Raw genomic sequence first — 27,722 nt, 5'->3', positions numbered from 1 at the left:
ATGCATTGAAGTTGAATACTCATCCAATCTCTGGGGATTCAGATCTCCTGCGGGCTCTCTGGCTCCGTGCCAGGCTGTGCTGTGCGGCTTGCGGCGGTGCACTGCTGACGCTCACTGACCAGCTAGTTAGTGTTGGCTTTAACTAGCACAGTTTATGCACAGCAGAAAAGATGACTGTGGGTCCCAGCAGGTCAGGAAGAGGACCGGTTCATTCCTGATGAAGTGCTAGTTCTGAATAGTGATTCAGCTGTCCACAGTTCTGACCCGTTCACGAGGCCTGCTGCTGGTGCTAACCTCGGGTGGATCCTCTGGTTACTCTCTGGCAACCTCCGCTCTAGACTCTTAGAACAAAGGAAAGTTCTGGCACTCGGACACACTGGCCGTTCCGTGGTTGTCCAGGCTGAGTCTCAGGATGGTCAGGAGGCGCTCTGCGAGAATGTCCTGCCCTTGGGAGCCTTCTGCTCCTGGGCCGTCCTGCCCTGGAATTCTCCTTTGAATTCCCTTTAGAAAAGTCCACAGAATTCACCAGGCTCTCTATGTTGCCTGTTTTTACCTGGAGGAACTTCAGCTTGTTGATTGGCTGAAAGTTCCATGGGCATCAGAGTCCCACGTGGGTTACTCGGCCCTACCAGTTCCTGATTGGTTGATCAAGGTGAGATATGAGTCACTTACTCCTGACACTTAGGAATGCAGTCCAGATGTCCATCTGGCACTCCCTAGACAGATGGGCGCCAATGGATGACCATTGATCTTGATAGCCAGGCTTAGCTAAGTGCATCCCCATTTGGGAGCTGTCCCTTATCAAAAGAAAACATCTTTAAATCAGCCTGCATGAATAGCTTCTCTGTGGCTGCACCATAGAAATGAAGAGAGAGATGGGGCCTCATTTGGGAAAGCACCGCAACACTTAATTCTGTCTTATTAATAAGCCTCGCCGCTACAGGTGTTAGCTCACTGTCACTTGGACACAAGGTGAGATACAGTATGATTAGCTTTAGCTGGTTCACCTGGGAGAGGGTGTTTGATTTGAAAAGATCTGATACACTGGTTGACCACAAGTGTGGTAATGATTATACCATTATCTGAAAATATGAGAATGCCTCACTTCAGTAATGAACAGCACCTTATTGCTCTTAGAATTATTGAAGATCAAATGCCTTTGAGAGAATATGCCAAGATAATGAGATGTTCTGTTTTAACAATCATCAAACTAGAACAAAGAAACATGGAAACTGGCTCTGTGAGGTACAGGTCACATCCTGGTAGTGTCACCACACCAGCCCAAGAATATCACATCTGTCTGATCTACCTGCGTAATCATTTTCATATTGCCTTAAATGGAGCGCAATAAATTCCAGGAAGAAACATCATTAAAATGACACTAGGTCTTCTGCTGTGGTTTGGATTCTGTAAAACAGAAAACATCTGAGGTGACAGAACAAAGACTGATGGAGTGTTTTATTCACTACAGAATACTGATTTACCTTTGATAATCTGGATAGATGACAATGGGGTTTGAGACATTTTCGTTAGCATTAAGCTGATGAGGTTTCACCCATTTTTATTTTATATTTTAATTATTTATATTTTCTATCAAAGTAAAGCTTGCTTTGTTTTAGCCAACTGGTGGTGTGGTAGAAGTGTAATTGAGGAGCAATCTCCTTTAACATAAGAATTCCTATGAGACTGAGACTACGGAAATAAAACTCAAGCTAACAATACTGCAGAACATCAAAAAAAATGTGCTCAGCTCCGTGATCTGGAAACACACAATCAAGATGTGAAAGCTCAAAGTACAAATTCTCAGGATGCCAGCATCACTGATCCTGCAATAAAGACACTAGTACCAAATGGTGCAAATACTTCCGTAACTTAAATATGTAACAGGGATCATGAATTTCTATAATGCTGAGGAGACTAACTGGGCACAGTCATTTGCACAGAAAATATTCTCTTGTCAGTTCCTCTTTCCTAAAAATGATTATCTTAGCTATATCTTCCCTTGCAGTTATGCCATCTATAGGACGTAGTAAATACAGGTCTTCTTGAATTCCATCTGAGTTACAATAACTCACAAGAATTTCTAATCTTAATTCTGGATGTAAAGGATGTCCCTTACATCCGTTGCACTCAGAACACAACAGCACAGTCTTTATATTGATGAAATTCCTATTTATCTCTTCAAAAGGGCTTGAAATGAGCAAACATCTAATTTTGCTTTCCTGGCAACTGCCATTTTATCCAAAATGTCTGACTATAGACATGTGAAAAATGTTATCAGCAGCACAGATTGCTAGCTTTCAAGTGAAAAGATTAGGCCAGCCCCTTTAAAAATAATGCAAAGAGCTTTTATTGGGTAGCATGTTATAAAGAGTCAAGCATACACAGAAGTTTTTTATTGTTTTTTTTTACTTCATTTCTTCATGGGTTATTTGATTTGTATTGCAAATGCCACTGTAAGTGCACATGGTGTTTAAAAGACCTTTGCATGCCAAAAATGTCATGCGTGCTGTAGGTTGCCGACCCCTAGTCTAGACAATGAAAGGGAAATGACTGATGCACTAAATGAGTATTTCAGTCAGGTTTACCATATATACAGAGGAAGAAAAACAACCACCTCTTGTTGATGAAGTTCTCTAGTAAATGGAATGAATTAGAAGAGGCAGAAGTGTTGAAGATACTAGAAGTACTTAAGATTAAGAAAATCTCCAATGCCGATTATTTCCTACCAATTATATTTAAGTACTGTAAACAAGATACTGAGAGGCAGAAGTGTCGAAGATACTAGAAGTACTTAAGATTAAGAAAATCTCCAATGCCCGATTATATCCTACCAATTATATTTAAGTAAACAAGATAAATAATCCATAGGGCATGAATGCAACTTTTCTAAAAATCACTCAAGACTCGAGACTAACTGGGAAAATGTTGTGAGTGTTATTATGGTAACACACCTATTAAAGGATGACAAAAGAAACCAAGTATTGAATCTAAAAGACATATATGGAATTAAGATCCTAATGGATAGTCAACAGAAATTTGGAAATTGTAAGTTTTGCTTAGGTAACTTGATAAAATTGTTAAAACAATAACAACAAAAAACAAAGGTAATAAACACATTATATAAATTGTGGTAGAGTTAGATTTTTCAAAAGGGTTTAATAAAGTTTCTCATAAAATGTGAATTCTCATTACGATTAATTCAAATACAGGAAATAGACATTCATGGAAATACAATGTGGTTGCACTGAGAACAGTTTAATGGATATAAAGAGAAGAGTACAGATAAAGGATAAATGCTCAAAATAGGGTGTTGTAAATTGTACAGTACCAAAGGGATATGTACTAGGTAGGGCCACAGCTTTCCTTAATTTAAATCAGTTTTGACACCATGATACCCTGCCATGGCTAGCTTTTTCTGCTAACCAGAATGTGACTGAACCTCTTCCCAATCAACTAATCAAAGCCACTGACAAAAGACAACCAATATTAGACAGCCTTGCCAAGCTACAGCACAATCACATTTTATTCCATGAGAAATTGTTATTATTAGAAATCATAGTGAAAATCCTAGTTTAGTCTTTGCTGTTGCAATACAACATTGTACAGGACAGTACGGCACAGCACAACATTATTTGAAACTTCACATCAACGGTTTAGACTCATCTGAAAAAATTAATTTTAAAAGTGTAGTAATTCATATTGTTTGAACTACAGAATCTGAATTATTTTGACATGAAAAATATGCAGTTCTGTGAATGTAAGTTCTTTAAATATAGTTGAAAGCAAAATTTTATTTTTATTTTAATTGAAATTGTATTTAGTTTTCCATCTTAAACTGAACACAAATTGCATTGATTTTTAATTGCTCTGGTTTAAAAGAAATATTGAAATAGTTTGTGTTTCCTTAGCTGTTGCATTCCATACAGTATAAATCTTTAAAAAAACACATATTTGACATTGAAAATCGTGATCTTTTTTTCAGAAAGACAAATCATTTTCTGATCTTAGGTAAAATTATCAGAATGATTTGAACCCACTAGGTCTCAGACAAAGATGCTTGTGTTGTTTTATTCTTTGGAGAAAATATATTCTTACCTTTAATCTGTACACCGTCTGAGCTTCCATCCTGCTGCAAAAAAGCAAAGACCAAGGTTATTCATAAAAAAAATAATGAACAGTGATCAGAAATGTCTGTAGCAAAGATTGTGACTGAAATATTCATAATGCAACAGAATATTTTAAAATCTATTAGTTCAACAGGAGTATAACCTAGAAAATACAAAATAAAGTTAATTATACTGTAAAAGACTGACAATGTGGGATGTTGGAAAATACTTATGAACTCAAATTAATCACTTAAAACTTTATTCTTCTGTTTATCCACATCTATATTAATTTTACGTTTTGAAACATTTATGTTACGTTAGTAACCTTTAAGAACACCACAGATAACACAGATTGCATACATATTTACCTCATTTGTTATTACACACCTAATCTGGTCCACAGGATCTGCTCCAACCAATTGTGTTTAGAAGTCAAATAATAATAATAATAATAATAATTGCTTACACTTATATAGCGCTTTTCTGGACACTCCACTCAAAGCGCTTTACAGGTAATGGGGACTCCCCTCCACCACCACCAATGTGTAGCATCCACCTGGATGATGCGACGGCAGCCATAGTGCGCCAGAACGCTCACCACACATCAGCTATCAGTGGGGAGGAGAGCAGAGTAATGTAGCCAATTCATAGAGGGGGAGTATTAGGAGGCCATGATTGGTAAGGGCCAATTGGAAATTTGGCCAGGACACCGGGGTTACACCCCTACTCTTTTCGAGAAGCGCCCTGGGATTTTTAATGACCACAGAGAGTCAGGACCTCGGTTTTACGTCTCATCCGAAGGACGGCGCCTGTTTACAGTATAGTGTCCCCATCACTATACTGGGGCATTAGGACCCACATGGACCACAGGGTGAGCGCCCCCTGCTGGCCCCACTAACACCTCTTCCAGCAGCAACCTTAGTTTTTCCCAAATAATTAATTGGGAGAGTGGGTAAATGAAAGGTTTTGTTGAAAGAATAGTCAAATCTCCACTACTTTGCCAGAAGGCATGTGGGAAATGATTAGACCAAGTGGAAGATTTTCTATGATCAGATGAGATCAAAACTGACCTTTTTGGTCTAATACCGAATAACATCCTGAGAACACCATCTTTACTGTGAAGCATGGTGGTTGTAGTATCATGCTATGGAAATGTTTCATGGCATCAGAGCCAGGAATACTTGGTACTTAGAATTAAAAATGGATTCAGCAAAGTACAGACAGATACTGGAGAAAAACCTGTAGTCCACAAGAGCCCTGGAACTTGGGAGAAGAGTCATCTTCCAGTAGGAACATAATCCAAAACACACAGGCAAAGCCAAACTGAAGTGGCCTAAAAACAAAAAAGTCGCTGTTCTGGAATGACCCAGTCAAAGTCTGGACTTCAATCTAATTGAGAATATCGGCAAGAGTTTCAAATTTCTGTTTATTAATGGTGCCCAGCCAAAGAGAGGGAGCTTGAGCAATTTTGCCAAGAATGAGCAAAATGTGCCCAAGTGTCCAAATATGCAAAGCTGGTAGAAACCATAGCCGTAATTTCTGCCCAAACTGCCTCTACCAAATATTGACTCAAGGGGAGTGAATACTTACACAATTAATTATTTTCTTTTTTATATTTATAATTTATTTAGGAGGATCTATAGAATTTAGTTTTCAGTTTCAGTACATTATAGAGAATGTTGTGTTAATCAATAGCAAAAAATCCCAATTAAATACTTTTTTATTCCATATTCTGACACCAAAAAAACCGTAGGGGGACAGAAAATGTCCAAGGGGGTTGAATATTTTGATAGCCACTGTGTGTATTGAAATGTCTGTTTTAAGATTAAGAAAACATTTTGCACTTTCTTTACACAGTGATTCCCTAGGTCCTGCTTAAAATTCCCTTTCATTATATCTTACCATTCAGAATGAGAGTGAGTCAGTTATTTTCTTGTTTTGAAGTGTCTGAATATAAAAGAATGGTTATACTGTACATGAAAGGAAGTGTTTCAACCATACCAAAAGATCAGACATGTTCAGTTGCTAGTAGCTAATTGATGCATGGATCACATCCAGCCATTTCGTGAAAATAAACAAGGTATCAGCTGTGACATGATGATTGAATATCTTGTTGCTAACTCCCACAACCTTTTGTGTGCACAAAATCAGCATTTTGCCAGACGCCTCAAGCTTATTCTGACATGCTGTCTAAAACCAGATTATCATATATGACCTATGACTTCCTTAGAAATGTTATTATGAGTCTGATCTTGAACTTCATCAGAACTGAATCGTAAATTAGCAGCTTACAAGTTCTTATCACAAATGTTTCACACAACCAACAACCAAAATTCTCTATACAACATAAATTCTGACAACATATTTTTCACTCTGTTCAGTCTGTATAATCCAAGAATGTTTTAGGCAGTTGAACCAGAGTTAGTATCAGCAGTCAGCACACCTTAGGCTAAAAGTTTGTTCTCATGCAATATTCAGTGTATTAAATGAGCAGGAGAAATGTAAAGTCCGCTCTAAACCTCGCAGGGAGGTGCATTACATGCAGCTGTATGCTAATGAAGTGTACTTTTAGCTTGTCCATGAGCCACACAGTCCTGAATTGGATAACATTTCTTAGCTGTTACTCCATTATGAAAGGTGTTAAAGTAGTCTAATCTTGATGCATTAAAGGCATTAAGACCGAAACAGTCCAAAGCAGCAAACCAATTGGCAGAAGCCAGTCTGCTAGGAAAATCGACATGTATACATCAAGTAATCTATTTCCATAGGTTAAACACAGCACTGAAAACCCAGAAACAGTAAAACAATCTAGAAGAAGGTTAAGGGATGAGGTGTGTTCTATAGTGGGCCTTATGTGGTTTAAACATACTTGAAGTCGGCCAATGATATAATTATATATACAGCCCTCAAGCACACGCTGGACAAACGCACCGTGCTTGATCCACCCACCCACACCCTGGTACGCCTTGCAGAATTGGTTGTCACACTGAACGCATTCTCCTTCAATAATCTTTTTTACCAACAAGTGAGTGGAGTTGCCATGGGCACCAGAATGGGACCCAGCTATGCCAATATCTTTGTTGGCTGGGTAGAAGAACGCTTCTTCGCTTCCTACACTGGCTATGTCCCTGACCTCTACAAGCGATATATTGATGACTGCGTCGGTGCCGCCACATGCTCCAACAATCAGCTTGAGTGCTTCCTGCACAATTTCACCAACTTCCACCCGTCCCTCAAATATACAGTTAACATATCTTCCACTACTCTTCCGTTTCTAGACATCAACTTCTCCATCAACTACCCCCGACTCTCCACTTCGGTTTATTACAAACCCACGGATTCACACAGCTATCTCTTGTATAGCTCATTTCACCCCAAACATACTAAAAACTCTCCCTTTTTCACAGCTCCTTCGGCTACGATGACTATGCAGCAATGACATCGACTTCGAGAACCAAGCCCTCAAAATGTACTCCTTTTTAATCAACAGAGGATACCCCAGCAGTGTTATTGACAGGGCCCTTTCCCGAGTCAAAAACACCCCTTGGACCATTAACTCAATCAGGAACTCCCGCCGTAACAACCGCATTCCTTTGGTGCTTCCCTACCACCCTAACACACTTCTTATCCTCAGGACTATTAACGACAACTTTTCCATCCTACAGGATGATCCCTCCATTGGGGCCCTCTTTTCTGATCGCCCCATCATCTCATATCGCCGATCACCTAATCTGCGCAACCTTCTTGTTCACAGCTCCCTTGACCACCCTCAGCAACCATCCACACCAGGTACTTCCCCTTGCAACAGAGCTCACTGTATCACCTGCAAGTACACATCCAACAACACACTCATTCAAGGCCCCTCAGGACAATTCCAGATCACCCAGATGGCATTTTATACCTCCAGCAACCTTATTTACTGTATCTCTTGCAGTAAATGCCCAGTTTCTCTCTACATTGGAGAAACAGGAAGGAGACTTGGAGACCGCTTCAGAGAACACGTCAGGGCTGTGAAGATTAAAGATCTCTCCAAGCCCATTGTTTCTCATTTTACCTCTGACAGCCACAATCACTCTAATCTCTCCATCTGTGTTCTCAAAGATGGTTTTCCGAACTCATACATCAGAAAGACTGCCGAAACCAAACTTATCCTGCAGCTAGGATCACACCTTCCCCCTTCTCTTAACGACAGACTACTATTCTACTAAATTTTCTCCATTCATTGGAAGTTTCATTTCACACCTTTCTACACCTATCCTGACTTCACACCTCTTGATTGGCCTCTCTTTCTGTCCTATGCTCCTGCCTCTAGGAGAGGTTCTCCTCCCTCCCAGCCTTTGTTCTCCCACTACATTACCTTTGCCTACTGCCTTGTCTCTCTCACACCTGAAGAAGGCTCCACAGCCGAAACGTTGTTTTTTCTCTCTTCTTTTCAGCATGGAATAAACCTATTACTTGTTCCTTTGCAGCCTACGCATGCTGACGCAGCTACCCACCTGAGCTAATTATATATATATATGGTATTATTTATTTGTAGTGTATTTCATTTTATAATTTATTTTACAATAGTTGTCATCCATTTTAAGTGCACTTTCATGGAACATTTACTAAATTCCATTTTATTGAACTTACTCATTATGCTCCATGAATGATATACTGTATTTTAAAGCCTTTTTCAGTATTTTGTTTTAAATATCATAACTGTGATTATGGTACAATGCATAATTTTCTGTTCCTTTGAAAAGAATATTATTGGGACATCTATTGCACAAACTGGTAAAAACAATTGTGCAAATATTTACAAGCATGTTATTTTGTGCTTGGAGTATAAAAATAAATGTTTAAATTTCACATAAGGGTATCCCTTAAGGTTTTAAAGTAAGACAATGAGCATCCTTCTGCTGTTATGCAGTGTTATAAAGCAAGTTCATATAGCTGTCTTGCCTTATCTTGAAGAAGTTACAGTGTCCAAAAATCTTGGTGACCAAGCAACTGAACTAATTTGAGCTAATACTAAACCAGTTATGGTTAAATTTATCAAGCTTCTTAGAGGATCAAGAGATAACACAGGACACAAAGAACACACAGCAACAAGTATGTAGAACAGAGGAGGTATAAAGAGGACAGTGTCCTCACCTATGATAGCACTATTGAAAAACTAATTTCCTATATGATAAAATACATATACTGTATCTTTTCTTTGATTATTTAAGCATGGCTTCTGAGAGAGAAAAAAAGGTTCCCATTCATTAAGCATCCTTTTTAGAAAGATAACAAATATTATCCCTATATGGTATTTGTGCCTCAGGTTCTGGGTACAGTTCTTTTTGTTCCTTTAAAAATACTGGTACTCAAGCATTTCAAAATAATGGTAGATAATAGTTATATTTTGTTTGACATTTGTATTTTTTTCTAAATACGTATTGTGGTTTAGCCATCTGGATAACAGAACAAAGGAAATGCACACTATATTAATGTCCAGGATTTCCCTGACAATAGGGGGCTACAACGGTTTACTTTCATAATTTGCTTGCAAGGCAAACTAGAGACAGGATCTGATCTGATTTGATCAGATTTTCTTATTTATACAGTAATTTTAACCTCTCTTTTATTAAATTATTCACAAGACCCTTTTTATTACACTATGAATTGGTAAACTGCAGGTCGGAAATGTGAGTTAAATGGCTTCTGGGATTGGCATCACCCATGACCTTTGCTTGAGGGAAAAGACTAGTAGTCAGTGGAGGTCATGTTAAGTGAAAAGCAGTGTGCCCTATTTCATGATATACAGAATTTTAGTGTTTTTAACTGGGAAAGAGAATTGGCAAATGGCAAGGTTTAAAAAAATATGTTGAAATCAATTTTTAGAATGAAAAACAGAAAATGTGGAACATTATTATTTGCATGATATTGGTGATAAAAAGCAAAAATAAATTTACTTTTACAACTGAATTCAAAGATCATGGCTTTCCATTTACTATAAAGTAGAAATACATTTCTCTACCTCTCCTAAAACCTGTGACATTCTATTTATCTTTTTTAAACTATTTAACTACAAGGCCCTTATTATTGTGTTCAGAATATTCTTTTGTAACCATAATAAACACCAATTATTGTTTTAGTGAGACCGATGCCAGTTGAGGCACTGAAGTTGCTCCACAATTTGGAGGAAAAGGAGTCATGGGTCTTACAATGTCATTAAATGGAAAAGCGTCTCACTATTAAAGGAGCAACATACCTTCGCTCAGTAATCACTATCCTATTTAATCTTTTACAGTATGATTTGTCTCATTTTTATTTTTAGCAGTAATGGAAAAAAGTTGAAGTGATATGGAAGAATGATAATCTCCCACAACTACAGTATACTGTATATGATAATGTCAATGTTACTGATGCATGTACAGTATGTTTCTAGAAAAATAAAGTTTGTGGATTTAGGATATTGATAACATACATTTGGTATCATTTAGATTGATTTATCATTCAGAACTGATCGTATCACACTCAAATAATTTTGACTGTTAGTGCATTAGCACTAAGTCTAATTAGTGAGAAAGTAAATGCACATAAGTAATGAAGTGATCTAATCTGTTGAATGTCATGCAAGGTGAAAATAAAAAGAAGAAAAATACATAAAAGACTAAAATGTTCTACTTATCAATAGAACAATGCTTTGATGTCATTGGTATTCTGGAGACTGGACTAATTGCACAGTGCTCATTTACTGTAGTATATTCACAGCCATTGCGAGCAAGATTTAACAGCTAAACACGGTCTGTCAATGACAGACCAAAATCTGGAAGACCTCATTAAAAAAAAAACGAACAGTATTTTAACATGTTTTAAATGAGGTTTTTGAAACTTTCATATTTTAAAATGTTTTTGATTTCAACACTGCTGTTTAATGTCTCCACTAATTAAGCAGATAAAAGGGAGATGACAACGTAAAACATATGTTGGAGTACAGGATGTTTTAAGTGAAATAATAAAAAAAATACAATAGATTAACATTTGTCTCTAATCCCTCTTCATATAGGAATCCAAACAAAGCTCTAGTGGGATTGAAGCACCCTGTTACATGACAAGCGGCCATCTGCCCTGATGAAAGAAGCTGACAGGCAGCTTCTATCTTTATCTTATCTGCAAATCCCAGGGACCTATTTTCACTAAACCTTGCCTTTCAACTGGGATTGCCAAGCATCCTCTCTGCTTATCCCTTTTTAATCTATCCTTACCTTGGAAGCAAGGGCTTCATGATACTATTGTCCTCTGAAACTTCCTTTTCTCACTGGCTTTTTCATGAACACAATGCATGAACAAATGCCTGTTTCTAAGTGTGCCATGACAAAATAAAACCAGACATTTTAAACATTTATGATTAAATAAATTAAAGGTTACATAGTAGCAGTAAGTGAAGTGAAGATGTACTTTGATATCTAACATTAGACAGCATTTTAGAAAGAAAAGCAGCACTTGTGACATCCATGGAGTTAAATAAATACATGGCACTTTCAGACAATCGCTCTTATTAAAGAAAACAGTTTTAACGGCCTTGTGATTGCAAACATAGCACTTTGTGAATCACACACAATGATTTTTGTACAGTAAATATGCTATTTCTCCGAGGTAGATGTGCAACAAAGGTCTTTTTTTTTTTTGCTGTTGACTGTTTCTCTTAACAGCTCTGTTTAAATATACAACAACAGGTTAAAGCTGTTTTGGTTTCCTTCATCTCCCCACACCCTTCAAGAAATGGAGCCAGTTCCAAGACAACACTGACTAAGTACATGAGAGAGTTTAAAAATATTCCACATTTGTTGAAGAAAACATTGACAAAGGCGAAACTGGCTTAAAGGCAGATCTATTTTTGGGACTAAATTTACAAAACTGGTGAGGGAAACAGTATCTTGATGACACAACAGGAGATTGCTCTCTATAAGAGAATGTTTTTTGTGAATCTAGGAAGCTTCAGATAAAGAAAAAAAAACAACTGTCAACTAAATAATATTTATTTGTGTGAGAAATACAAATCTTTTTAAAGTTTAGGAGGAAGAAACAACAGTATCCGCCGTGTATAAATGTAACATGTAATGCTGTAATATTATGAATATCAGTCCTTGTTCTAGAAAGCCATGGCCATACAGTATACGTTAGCTGGATCACAAACTCCTCAATGACTAAAAATTGATATTGTTATAATTAAGAATTAATTAAATCAATAGGATGGCACTGTAGATAAATCTGGGTTTTTTTTCTTTTACTTTCTGGAGAAAATTTTAGTAACAAAGCTGCTAGTCCCAACATGGAGAATTTGCTACCTTGTTCCTCACCTTTAACTATTCACTAAAGTCTGGACCCTCTCTGCATGCTCTACATGCTTAATATTTGGTTGTCATTTAAGACTTTCCTATCCTGATGTCAGAGTTTACTTGGTGATTTGTGACTAGTTGCCACCTAGGAAACATGAACTTCAGAGATGTATAGTCGTATATTACAGCTGTCACAAAATGAAACATTGGATCACATTCCCAATGTCTTGCTGTTTAAATTTTGAAACGTTCTATTGTAACACATAATAAATAATCTTTAAGATGAAACTGTTTACATTCTTTTTAGAATGTATGCAATACTTTGGTTCCAATTTTCATAGTTACAGTATGATGTGAGTATTCATTTCTGTTTTGGTATCATGCTCATACAGTATGTAGTCTTAGGATTTGACAAATGTCAATCTTCACATCTGCCTTTTCACAGTGATGTTAAAAATTATGCAACAAAATGTTTTGAAATGAAATTTGACAAGATCCAATTTATGCTGATTGGCTTTCATTATCACCTTCAGAAATGTGTCACTTTTGTCAACTTTGTTTGACTGCTGATGATCTTGAACTTGAACTGGAATCTTGGTGTCATCTTTGATCTAAGCCTTACATTTGAAGTCCATTTTGCAATGTTTCTTTTTCATGTTTGTAACATTACTTCATACCTTCCCCAATGTGATGCAGATGTTTTGGCTTTTCCAAGCTTGACCATTGTAATGCAATGTAAGCTTGGTGTATCAAAACATTTTAAACAATTAGTAGTACAATATTTTCATAACTCAGCTGCTTGGATATTTAAATACATCTAAATTGCACACATAGGATATCTCCCCTTTAAGCTCACTTGTACTGGCTACATGTAGATCTAAAATAATACAATTCTGATGAGTCTTGGTCCTATCATTCTTGATATATCAATCTTAAACTTATAGCCTACTACAATCATGCTACAACGTCCCATACATTCAGTCTGTAAAGTACTGTGTAAGTGCTTTGGCACAGTCCAATATCAAGAGAGACTCTTTTATTTGGAATACATTCCAACTAATCATCTGTCATCCAGTTAGAAATGTACAATTTAGCATAATTACAGCTTGAATGAAAGATGTACCAAATTTTCAGTATGACATCTCCCTATAACAAGAAAATTAGACCAAATCAAAGCTTTTTTCACCCCTAGTATTTGATCTTTTATCACTTGACATTATCTTAACACATCAGTTTACAGCCACTCACTCTTCACTTTGTGGAGCTAAAGAGGCACTGAGGCAGCAGTTTTACTGCACATAAGATTGTTATTTTAATAACAGCCATCTGGTTATCTGTGTATCTTTATTTTGGTTGCTGCATGAAAACCTTTGATTTGTTTTGCAAAATAATACATCATGAAGAAAAAAACATTATACTAATCTTGAAAAAGATCCTACACATATTACATTATTTAAAGATCCTTCACATATTACCTACTGTACAGTGTCTTACAATAATCCTGAGGATAAAAGTAATGCCAGAAGAGAAGATAAATACAATAACATTTGATGTTATTTTTCCCAGGATATTAATTGTTATTGTATGTTGCATATGCTAGAAAAATGCCAATTCTTTTAAGGATTTATTTTGGAAGAAAAAAATAATCAACAGCTGGTATATTCATTTAAATAATTTTGAAAACCCAGCAATATAGAACTATCCACCAATTTTCTTCACTTCAACCAACTCAAGGTCCCATGGGGAACCAGAGCCTAACCCAGAAAGTACTGGGTCCAATGCAGGATACATCCTGGACAGGATGCCAGTCCATCGCAGGTCACACGCAGGCACAAAGATGCACGCTCTCACAACAGGGCCAGTTTTCAGAGAAACCACTTAACCTACCAGCATGTCTTTGGACTATGGAAGGAAACCAGAGCACACAGCAAAATCCCACACAAACATAGGTACAACATATAAACTCCACACAAAAAGCACCTCAGGCCTGGAATTGAACCCAGGGCCCGAGCACTGTGAGGTAGCATTAATAACAACTGTGACCCCATGCCACCCAATATAGAAATAGAAATTCCTGTATGCATTTACAGTATATGGGTTACTTCAGCTTAGAATCAGCATTTGTTATCTTATCCTATTTTTATTTTGTTGATGGCAGCCTATATACAGTAAACTCACTGTAAGTAGCCTTTTCATGAGATTTCTTTTCATAGTTTTTGTCCTTATTTACAGAAAGTGCTTTTCAGAGCACCTGTGGTCTACAAGCTGCAAAGCGATTGGAAGCACTGAGTTAACAGAGCTAATGAACAGTGTCCCTGTGTTGCCATGCCAACTTCCTGATTGGCTCTTCTACCGGTCTAGTTGCAGTTAGATTGCCTTTCTCAACAATGCAGGTTAAAAGCAACGCATGATTATAATTTATGGAGATTGGCTATAAAAAGGTTCCCATTATATGTACTTAGCATCCAATGAAACCTATTACTTATAACTGCAACAAATTCAGAGTTATTATTAAGACAATTACAAAATCATTTTCTAGCAGGTGCACTGACATTTTAGTGAACAGATAGGACAGTAGTATATTATGTTCATTATCATTTGTAATTAACAGGGTTGATTAACAGGGTGCCTGCTATGGTAGTCATATGCTTGTAGCGTGTGTACCTATTGCTAGATGCAATACAAGCTCAACATCTATAGGGCACAATGTGTAATAGGTAGGAGATATTGTCTTCTGGGATTCTGCACCATTCCTCTCATATTACCTGGAAAAGCTTGTGTCTGTTAACTTGTCCCTGAGCCGTGGATGCAACATGTCATCCCAGTTCTTCTGACAGCTATTTAATGGGACTCAGGTCTGGAGAGTAGGTTATACGTGACTTAAATGTCACATTCTCATCACACAAGAAAGACATTGCTACAACATTAGTGTGAATATTGGATTGTCCTGCTGAAATGTAAACATGTCTGGATGAGTTTGTAGGAAAAGTAGCAAGTGTGGCTGACCCATGTATTGCTGTACTGTCAGGTTACCATCAAACATAACAAATTCTGTAACAATTAAATACTCCTGTCCATATCATCATACGTGGACCTTCCAATCTACTGGTCTCCCTATCAACTCTGCATGTCTGCTCTCACTCACTGGCATTTGTCAGAATGATCTCACAAATCCTTTACCCTTGATACAAGCTCAAACTTCTCCCTCCAACAACCAGCAAACTGGCTGCTCATGTGCAGCAAGTGCGCACAAACGCCTGCACACAGTTTCATCAGGCAAAACACAAATTATAACAATGCAGGACAAAACAAATATAACAACGATGGTGCTTACAAATGTTTCATTTGCGTATTCCTTGAGCTATGTATGCAACATAAACAGGCAGGTAGGCAGTTCATCTAAAGCCCAGCAGACAACATTATTTTGCCAGCTAATAACAACATTTATTATGAAATAAATGTGAAAGAATATCTTCACCCAAAATTGAAGCATTGAAGCACATTCTGCTGCCAACTACTAGGACCTCAAGGCTCACTCATAAAAACAATGACAATTAAATAGCCTGCATTACTAAACAAAAATCAACACTATAAACATTCTCTCTGGGAACATTACTGTAGGTGTCATTTGATAATAAACAATAACGCACTTTCCCTGTCTGGCTAATACACGTCTGAACGAGACTTAATTTATCATTGAATGATAGCCTTATGAACGCATTGCAATCAAACTCGCCACAATATCATCCATATCTATACAACCAATCACCATTTTCATGATTGAAAGAATGGAAAAATTGGCAGGATGGATGTACTGTAAATGCATAGGCTACAGAAACTATAGAAAGTGATGTAAATGCATACAAAACCTTCTCCAAATCATGGAGCAGATGCAGACACCCTTCACTATTTAAACCCTCCATTCTCTCCGAATCATTGCTCAGTATTAGGAATCTATCTGCCTCCTGAGCTTGCATTGTCCTCTACCTCTGACCTCCGACACGAAGACTCTTCGAGCCTTGGACCTCTCGACAACGCTTTCATCTCGCCCCTCTCGGATTTGTTTGCCTCGCTGATCTCTCAACCCGGATTCGACCTCGCTTGGAACTGCTGACCACTCTGCTGCCTCTCCCTTCTCGGACTCGTGAGTCATCGGACTCTCTAAGAGACCTGCACAGGGTTCTTAATAACTCGCTCGCAACAGGTAAGTGCAAAGTAACAGATGCAGATAATTAATGTACATTATATAAGGATTTTGTGATTCAAACTGAAAAAGATATTAAGGGGTTAATAAAAACAATAAAAAGTTCTTCAGAATACTAGAAAACTAGTTTAAAAAACAGATATTGAATTTATATTAGTTAACAGTATGCAATGAACTAGTAAGACCACATTTAATATGTTACATACAACACTGATAATGTTACGAAATAGCACTGGTGCCCTCAAAAAACTTTAAACTGGTGCCCTAAAAGATTGCATATTACTTTCCTTAAAGATAAGGAAAAATTGTTTTAATTGAATCTATGAAAGCCAAATGGGAAAAAAAACAGACTCATTTATATACACTATAATAAATTGCAAATAATTAAAACATGTTATTGCCAAAAACAATCACCAATAATAAACTGATAATAGATTTTAAGTAATTTTTAGTAATTGCTAGTAATTACTAATTATACATGGCGTTATCGTGTAATTAATTATTAATTACTGGGTAAAAGTCTATCCTTCAATAGATGGTTTATTAATTATATATATGATATATAAATCTCATTTTTTGTTAAAAATACTATATTAACACCACCTGAGTATCTCATATTTTTGATGTAATGTAATCTTTAATAATTTGTTGAAAATCCTATGTTATTAGGAAACTTTCTGCAAACCATTAAACGTTCACTTCAAATTCATATATGTTGACAGGGTAACATTGTTCTTGGTCGGTTAATTTGATTCTTTTAAAGTAATCCATACAGAAAAAATAAACAAATTTCTGTGATAAACACAAATGTAAAAAGGTGAATACTTTGGGTTAAAATGCCCCATTGCAATTAGCAGTGTCATTGACACATTCTTGCACCTCTTGTTACAAAATGTAATGAAACTAGAATTTAATCAATACCTTATGTCGGAATCTCACTAGGGGTTGATAAGTTTTTGGTCCATATCCATCCTTGCTTGGCCTTCCTTCTGTTTCCAGTAAGACAACTCCAAGCAATAAAAGTGCTGACCACCATTTATGTGTCCTCATTGGTCTTTGCCTGTCAAAATTAGAACAATAAATAATTAGGTGACTCATTTGTTGCCCATTTTCTTTGGAAGTTGTTCAATACTGCTAATGCATCAGCACCAATGTAATTAAAGCACACAAAATCTGACATTAAAACCATTGCAAATCTGACTAATGTCTGAACTACTGTTATCAATAAGTGCTACACAAACAAGTAGAGGATTAGATCTATTTGGGGTCAATTAAAATAGAACACACCACTTGAATAAAAAAACATAGAATTTATGTATTATATATTTTATAAGTTTAGCCTTAATGTGTTATGCTGTTTTACATTTATGTTATACAGTATGTTTCACAGTTTGAATAATACAGGGTTATTAAATACAAACCATATAAAGCCTGATTATTTCTGTTGGAAATGTTTCTTAAGTGCAGATGATGTAACATACTCTTTGATACATATCTTCTTGATATAACATACTCTTTGACACATCTTCCTACACACCACAGTGTAAAGCTGTAAAGAAATCAAGCCCTAAATGAATGCAAACATACATTTTGTTTCTGCTTGTTTACATACAGTATTTATCGGGTCCTAGGTTATCACTTACCATAAATTAAACAAATGTGCAGAAAGATGACTGAAAAATGGTACTGTCGAGTATACAGTATATTAATCGCATGAAGTCAATTTTCCATGGTGGTTTCCAGATCCACAAAAATAAAACTATGTATCAGTACATATGACTCTACTTAGATTGAGCTTCAAGTAATATACAGTATTTTTCATAACAATGGAAAAAAAACAAAATAGCTAGGTACTTAAAATAAGTAGCCCTTTTTTCAATTGTTTTTTTCTAAGTATGAAAATGAAACATTACTTTTATAATTTTGCCAGTTTGCTAACAAATTTAGTTCTTCTGAATTTTTGTTTCTTGGCATCCGTTTTTATTATTTGTACTTTAATACAAATAGTAGGTCTTTTGGAAAATGAATGTTTTTGTTCTAAAAAGCTAATAGAGTATATCATGCAAGTGCCACCCTTCCTTTAAATCTCTCTTTTTTCAGTGACAATTAAAACATTGAGACACTTCCCAATCCTGATTCTGAAATCGCTGCTGGTTTTTATAAATATCTCTTTTTTAAAACTGAATTAAGAACTTGCTCAATTTGAAACCTTGGTATGATATTTTTCTTTTCAAAAGTCAGAAATTTTAAGTAAGAACCAGGGTGAGAATCCATGATTTAATATATGGACTATTACGTATATTGTATATACAGTATACAGTATGTGTATGTATATTTACTGTATATTCCAGCAGCACTCCACAAAATCAAGAAATATACACTCAGATGTACCATACTAATGAAATAATAACCACAGAAAATAAAACACATGATGTAGAGCTGCTAAAGCATTACTTTATCTTTAATTTCCACTCTAGCTCCTGTCAGGGGTTCAAAATGGTCTGTCTTCTTAGCCAGCTAAAACCTTTATCTTGTGCTGTCATCGGTAACACTAGTGAACATGAACATGCAGGAAAAGGAATTTTCTTTAATAAATCTTTCCTCCTCTTTATGCACTACTCAAACAGAAGCATGAAAGTTTGAAAATGTGAACTAAATGAGAAAGAAGCAAATTAAATGCCAGGAATTATATTTTTGTACTGGTGGTTCAAAATTGTTCAAATCTGTGCATGCAACATTGAGTTACAGAAGGACATATTTTCTTAATTTTAACTATATTATACAGTACTTACGGTTTATAAGGAAGGATATTATTCTTGTCTAAGGTATTATTTATAATTTAATTCCAAATTATTTTCTACCTTTTTGAAATGAAACATTAGCAAATTTATTTTGCCTAATTTGATGTTACGTTTATATAGTATGTTGATGTTGCCTTTTTCCATATCAAAGCCAATGTTTATCTGTTACTGGGATGAGCACATAATGAACACTGACTCATCTCATCTCTTTTTTAACCTTTCTTATGGTCTAAAATGGTTTTGCTGGAAAAATATTTCTTTTGTTTGTGCTGAATATAATGGACTGACACTTAATAAAAGGTTTGAGTATAAAGTACAGTATATAATAAAAGGGAGCTGACTCCTCATTCAGGCTGTAAAGGAACAAGTGTAGGTTTATTCCAGTTAAAGAAAAAAAGTTTTAGTTTTTTTAACCCACCTGAAAATGCTTAACAGATGAATTTCTGTTATTCTGTTTTTTCTTTCTTTCTGCTTTGCAGCTTGGAATACGACTTTGATTTAAACCTATCTTTAGGGATATTTATCTCCAGTGTTTCAGAACTGATCATTTATAATGGATAGCATTTTGTATGCTTCATCTACTGTAGACATTATAGAGAATTTCCTAAGATAATTTTAATGAAAATGCATAACTTATGAATATACTAGATTCTTTTTTTTCTGCAGATTGGACATTTTCACGCTTGTACAACTCAACATGACAGCATGCTGAAACATGAAACTTGGCAGGCTGAAAGCACTTAGTGAGAACTTTTTTTTGGGAACCAAAAATAATGATCTTGCAATTACCAAGCTATTTTGAGATTTATTCATGCATACAGTACATAGGTTATTTTTTGCTGAACTGATACACAAATTCTCACATTTAACATATTTCTCCTCTCTATAGTCCACAAAATTGAATAATTTCCATCTTATATTTGAAGAAAAGAAAAATAGTAACCGTCCATTTTAGTTTATACTGTATGTTTAACTGTCTTCTCCATTTGTTCTCTAAAACCATACATAGTTATATTAATACATCTGAATTATTAAAATTCCCAAGACAAACCACGTTTTTATGAAGAGACATGCACCGAACTATGAATACATTTAAAGTACACCAAAAAAATAGACTTAGCAAAATTACAGAATTATGCCTTTTGTTTTTAATGAATAAATGTTTTTACACATCTACTAAATATTATTAGCATTTAGAAAAAAATATGAAAATAATTTGTTCCAACCAAGAGATAATCAAACAGTAAGAAGGGCTATCCCAGGAATCTTCTGAAGACACCGTAACTAAATTATACTTATCCTCAGTGTACCTTCCCATGATAATTCATTCTAAATGATGACAAAGGTCAAAATCAAGGTCAAGTCTGGTTAATCTACTGCTACAGGGTGGGGGTAGGGGTTGCTGTGAAGATACAGTTAAAACTGAATACCCAGAATGATACATGACATTTTTAAAATACTGTAATAGAAAGGCCTAGTTAAATTCACTTCAGCTTTTGGCAAAAAACAACAACAATTTCTCTGTTTTGAAAATTAATTTAGCCCTAGGGGCAGTTTCCACCTACAGTACCACACAGAGGCTATTAATATGCATAAAGCATAATAATAATTAAGAAAAAGATAATTGCAAGCAGTAATCATTCAAGACCATCTACTATTAAGAGCAAGAACAGAAAAATAATACAATTCGTTACTATATAATGTTTTAAAACTGCAAAGTTAATTCGGGAATATGACTATAATGCAAATGCATCCTTACTCTTTCCAAGAACTGAACGGTCCAATAAACACTTACTGTGCATGAGCCAATTTAACTATTCACAGGAATTATACTGTAATATCACCACTGAGTCCTAGAACTGAGGACTCCTAAAAAAGGACAGCCTAATTAACCTACAGAATCTTGAAAATTGGTCTTCAACAAAGCATGCATTTTTCATGTCTACTGCACTAACTTCTCCTTTCCAAATAAACACAATTAATACTCACACTTAAAATGGTGTTTTAAGGTATAGTTATGAACTAACACTCGAGCTGATGAAATATGTCTATTTACATGTAATGATAATAGATACATTATAAACATAATATCTAATTTATTAGTTCTAAAGTTTTATTAAAAGTTATTTCAGATTTAAATGCATTCCACTGTATATTAGGTTTTAAAAAGCAATTACTATTTTTTTGTACTTCTCTTCCTCCTTCAAATGTATATAATAACTATTTGTGGGCTTTCAGAACAAAATCTGTTATGTCCATGTGGTTTTGACAAGAGTGGTGACATACTGTAAGTGATATCTTGGGTCTATCTTGAACAGGGAGTAAGCTGGTTGCCACTTTTCAATAAATATAGTTCATAATTTGGACAGATCACCACTGAGTTAGGCATAGATAAGCCTCTCTTAGAGATCATGATGGACTAAGTAGAATTAATAGTTTGTTTACAGACCTTGAGCTTTTATCATATAATAACCCAAACTGTTCAGGATTACAGAGCAAAACTAAACTCTAGTATTGGTGACCCTAACCACATGTTTAAGTATGTTGTTACCCATAAAATAATAACCCCTATTTCTTAATTTTTTTTCATACATACTGTACTAACACTGTACAGCTATGGGCTGAAATTGTTTAAAGAAAAATCTTAAAGCTCAGATTTTATGAAGAAGAAATTACTTCTATTCTTAGAGTTTTCATTTTGTCTGAATCTAGGGTAAAATACACTAGGGATTTTTTTTTTCTGGAGAATAAATTCAAATTAGATTTACCTTTGAAAAAAGCAATTATATTACCAATTTATTAATACAGAAATTAAACCTATCTATAGTATATTTAGTTCATTGAATAAAATGATTCTCAGCAAAATTGATATATTTAGTGTTTCTCATGAGGTATGGAACAGTTTAACTTATTTTAGAAATAATTGCTTTGAACATTAATAACACGTTTATATTTAAGTACATTGTAGTGTTCTGCATCAAATGTAAAAGTGATTATTTGAGTTTTCGTTTGCATTTCAGAACAGTTAGCATTTCTTAGCATTTCATTTTTTCCCTTTTGTCCTATAAGTATATTAACTTAATGGCTTTGGTGTGTCAGGAAAAATAATCCTAATTATTTAGGGTATTTAGGTTAAAAAACCCAGAGAACAATAATCTGAAGATGCTATGAAACAGGCTATGAAAAACCATACCTTTGGTTTTTATCTTGTCAAAAATGTATAAAACATCTTATTCAGAAACAACCACCCCAGAAAACTAATTGCATAGATTTTAGGATGGGTATTATGTTTAAAATGCATATATACAGTAGCATTGCATTTTAAAACATAATACAGATACAATCTGTTTAAATAAATGCAATTACAGTATTCTTCATAAAACCTTAAAACAGCAAAATGAATAAGACATTAACTTTATGAATCTGGAATAATGGAATGTAAATAGAAATATTTAATGTAATCAAATGTTAGTTCATAGCTATGTCAGCACAGAATGCAATTTTAAGTATAAGTACTGTATAAATCTTTGTGTGTGATTGCAAAGGGACCCACAAGTCATGATGCAGTATAAATACTATGGGGAAATGTACAATTGTTAATTAATTGAAGGTCTTAAAATGCAACCAAATTTAAATGACTTTTTTAACTGAATGCAAAAAGAGAGTATATATCAAAATATATACTGTATGCATAAATATATCAAAATACAACAGATGATTATTGGAATATACAATATAAAAAATACATAATAGCCAATCAAAAAATCCTGCAAATATGAAGACAAAAGTAAAAAGATGACAAGCAAAACAAAACATGTTAACCATGTTGAATTTAGTCTTCCAATTCATACAGTACTGGGTCTGATGTGATATACTACGACAATATTATGCATTAATTTCAAGATCTCACCCATTTTCAATTTGGTACGCTCCAGTCGCGCACAACAAATAGCTTCTTCCCCAGAGCCGTCAAGCTGGTGACCTCCCACTCCCCCTCCACTCCTTCCCATCATACTATGATCTCTCCTCACTTCTTCCTGTACCCACAATGACTGTACTCCAACACCACTACATACACGACAACTGAATGTAAGCCGAAATTGTACTTAAACTTTACTAATTGTAATATTTATGAATCACCACATTATTTTTTGCAGTGTTCCCTGAATTTCTTTTGTACTGTTTTTGTCCTGTTTTATACTTTCCTGTTTGTGTATTTGCACAGTTTTTGATTACACTGTTATTGTGTTCCTGTCTACTGTCTTGTCTTCTGTTCTATTTATATACTGCACCTGAGTGACTAATGAGAAACACTTTTCACTATACTATTCACCCGTGTAAGTATAATGACAAATAAAGTTGAACTGAAATGTATCCCATCTCCTTATAATTTGTTATGCAATAATTCCTGTAGTGAAGGATTCTTCAGTTTGATGATCTGCCAGACTACTTTTCTTCACATACACCCTCACATTCCACCACTAAATACAATTGTTTACATACTGTGTTGGCACCGTCTAGTGTAATTCAATAATATGCAATCCTATAGACCATAACACTATAGTGCTCTGCATAGTTTTCCATTATACAGTCTACTAGAGGTGCTATTACCTTAGACAGTATGTTTGAGACCTGTATTGGGGAGCGTTATAATTTTTTCAGGCTTTACAATGCCCATGCAGCAATCTCAGTTTGTGTAAAAAGCTGTAATGTAATAAAAAGTAAGCTAGAAATAAACATGTAAAACATCTTTATTCATCAAAACCACCTCATTCATAATTTTGCTTCTGTGTTTCATTAATTTGACTAAAAGCAACCTCAAACAACAAAAACAATTTGTTGTAACTATATTGACAGTATTTCAGCAGTTTGTCTTAAAAATTGTGATCACAAATCACAGAGCAAAGCATGTTAAGGCGCATAAATATAATGAAAAATAGGTTCCACTCTAAAGCTGGTAGCTTGTGCATACTGAAATAAGATTTAAATTCAAAAGAGGGATTCAGCTTTACTAGTAAAATTATTATTATTAGTAGTAGTAGTAGTAATTGGAGACTTTAATTTTCTTCACATAGATTGAGATCAGAAGAGTTAGATGACTTACAGGTAGTATAACTACTTATGAAGTAGACAGAACTAAAGTAGAGGATCTTTTTTTTCTTTTCATTTTTTTTCTCCATGCCACTATTAGCCTACTGTACAATAGAGCTCTGCAGGTCCAGCCTTATTGTATCGTATGCAGTATTTTCAGTACAAACTCTTATATGAGGGGAAAAAGATGAAAGACAAATATACACAATACTTTTTGTAAGTGGTCTTTATTAATTTTAATGCAATATAATGCTGTCTGCTTACTGTTAAAACAAGACAAACATTACAGATGGCTGCATCTGTGGACTTTCCCTTATAATCGTACTTCCATAAAGATGAAGTACCTGTATCATTATATATGCTCTACTTTAGAGGGACAAGTAAAGGTTTATTCCATGCTGAAAAAAAGAAGAAAATAAAAACAACATTTCTGCTGTAGAGCCTTCTTTGGGTATGAGAAAGAGAGGAGAGTCCACACACACCCAAAGAAGTCTCCACATCCGAAACATTTTGACTCTTTTCTTTTCAGCCTGGAATAAACCTTTACTTGTTCCTTTGAAGCCTATGCATGCTGACACAGCTACCTACTTGAACTATATATCAAACTTTAACTATATGAATAATCTCACTTAGAATATTATAGTTTAGATAATTTTAGTCAACACATTACAAAACATACTGTATATTGCCTCTATGAAATCAAATCAGAGAATAGTGACCACCTATATTTCTAATCTCAGAGGAAATTCCTACACTGACAGATTAAGAAAACTCAGACTTTATAAATCTTGATTTTTAAATAATCAAGCATTTAAAACTGAGAAGAGGAGATATCTTTACATAAAAATGTATAGAAGACTATAGCAAACTAGCTATGTTATAGAATCTGATACTCCTGCTTATTTCGAAACATGCCTAGATGAGAGCCTAGATCAATTAGCTACTAGTAACCAAATGAGCTATGTGTTTTTTACAGAATCCTGTCCTTCGTAATTTTACATTTTTTAACCGTGTATATTATTGGAATTCTTTTTTGGACCATTTATTAGAGGCAGTCTATGAATGTACAGTATACTACTCATTATTGTAGAGCAATGGTACTACCATGCCTTCCTAAATTTATTGTGTTTTAATATTCAGAGAGTGTTGTGGATTAAAGTTAAAAATGTATGAAGTTTATAAAGTTAAAAACTTTTTTGTAAAAACTTTACTGTAAACTTTTTTCTAACAAAGTAAAAAACTTTACAAATTAAAATGAAGTGTCAAACAATATCGGTGAATATGAGGATTCATATATGTAATATGAGTAAGTACTGTAGTTTGATTGTTTTAACAATAGTTTCTTGGAAGTTTTAAGTTGTATGTCATTTTATTTTCTTAATTTTTATTACACTAACTGCCAGTGCTTCATGAAACATTAGAGAATCCGAAAGCTTTGCATGCAAATTTAAGAGGTCCTCATATAGAAAGCAGAACTGATTGAGACAATATTTTTTAAATCTATATCTCAGTGGGAATGCTACTGCATTATTTTAATTATTTAAGAATCAGTATTGAAAAGCAAATTGTTATAATTGAAGTCAGTTATGAAGTGTATGATTAATGTATGATTTCGTACAGTAATCCATCCCTTCAATTTAAATAATCCCATTATCCTTATAGGATGACAGTAAACTGGATCCTAACCCAACAGGCACTGTACACAAGGTGGAACTGCACTCTGGAGAGGATGCCAGTCCATTCCAGAACACACTCTTCCATACCCATTCACTCACAAAACTAGGGAGCAATAAAGAGGTATGTATTTAAAAATAAAATAATTAAGACTTGACCTCAACTAAGAATCAGAACCCATAAATGCCATTGAGGTCCCAAACATGTAAGGTTTCTGGATATTTGAAAGCAGGTGTGCTGCTATAACACTACTCAGTTTAGGCAGATATCTGTATCAGGAGGCTATGCACTTGTGCAATTAGAGTACTGTACTTTAATAACTATAAGACCCAGTGGAACACAAAACACTGATTATTGTTTCAAGAAACATATACAGTAGTTTGTAGAAACTACAGTTCCTTGTATCTTATTCTTTTATCATTTCCATTCATGTCTTTAAGGGCAAATTACAATACCCATGAAATAAAAGCAATTCAGTCCCAGTTATACTTCAGTGAATTACTGTGATTGGTATTGTTCACATAGTCAAATTCTCTCACAATTTAGAGATTATTCTCATGAAATCTATGTGCCAGTCAGTCATTGCTATTATCAGGCCTACTATAGGAAAATTCTGTTTTAGCTGGTTTTTTCCTGATTTTATAGCTTCTATAAGATAAATAGTACATGTAAGATAAAGAATTCCTCTTGTAAGCTGGAGGGCAGCAAAAATACATAGTCATAAGAAAGTGGAGTACTAAATTATATAAATGACTAGTTTTACCAAATGTGCACTTAATAAAAAATGAAAAAATATATACTGTTCAGTATTAATGAAATATTGTAAACAGAATGTGCTAGAACTCTATCTACTGTACAGTCCAGAACTGTTTAATATAACAGCTAATATAACAGCTTATACAGTACTTCATTCAACCTCATGTATAATGATGTATTATTCCAAATAAAAAGGAACAAGCTTTCAAGGTTTTCTCAAATACAGTATATCACATCACAAGAGGAATTGTATAAACATCCAGCTGGAGTATTAAAGACAAGCCATTGTCACTTTTTTAAGGGCTAAATTCAGGCATTAACAGAAGGAATCGTTGGGATGGCATCATGAGAACAAAGTCTGCATTTTATTTACCAGTTACCATTTTTATTAATCATAATACAGCCTTAATTTCATAAAAAGGTTTATTGCATCAAAAATATATTTTGTGTATATTGTATGTTACAATACTGTATTGTAAGAACTAGGAAATTCACAAAGTCCCTAAATATTTATGTATTGTACATACAGTACATAAAATTTCAGGTTTTCACTTCATGGGTTCTTACTGGAACATCTACAGTATAATGTTTTGGTACAGTACGCTGTTGGAGGTATCATCTAGATCCAGTTATATTAACTGGATCTAAATGATAATATTACCTCATATAAACAGTAACCAACATCTTGCAACATGATTAAGGCCAGGTTGTCTTTCCCTTTATATCTTTTTAACCTATCATACATATTGGCCTGGGATAACCACAAATACTCTTAAAC

The 27,722-nt window shown here is 34.8% G+C and overlaps 1 protein-coding gene across 4 annotated transcripts in view; it reads right to left on the bottom strand.

Moving 5' to 3' along the window:
- fstl5 (follistatin-like 5) overlaps positions 1–27,722 on the bottom strand; it is a 266,449-nt gene that overhangs the window by 213,250 nt on the left and 25,477 nt on the right. For all 4 annotated transcript variants that reach the window (XM_069187730.1, XM_069187734.1, XM_015344712.2 and 1 more), the window contains exons 2-3: positions 17,544–17,682; positions 4,099–4,132 (exon numbers count right to left, since the gene is read on the bottom strand). In XM_069187730.1, coding sequence (XP_069043831.1) covers positions 4,099–4,132; positions 17,544–17,672 — 163 coding nt within the window. In that variant the 5' untranslated portion in view covers positions 17,673–17,682. The remainder of the gene's footprint in view (positions 1–4,098; positions 4,133–17,543; positions 17,683–27,722) is intronic.

The sequence above is a fragment of the Lepisosteus oculatus genome, chromosome 1 (assembly GCF_040954835.1).
Source record: "Lepisosteus oculatus isolate fLepOcu1 chromosome 1, fLepOcu1.hap2, whole genome shotgun sequence".
Taxonomy (NCBI): domain Eukaryota; kingdom Metazoa; phylum Chordata; class Actinopteri; order Semionotiformes; family Lepisosteidae; genus Lepisosteus; species Lepisosteus oculatus.
This window is presented reverse-complemented; position numbering and strand designations above follow the sequence as displayed.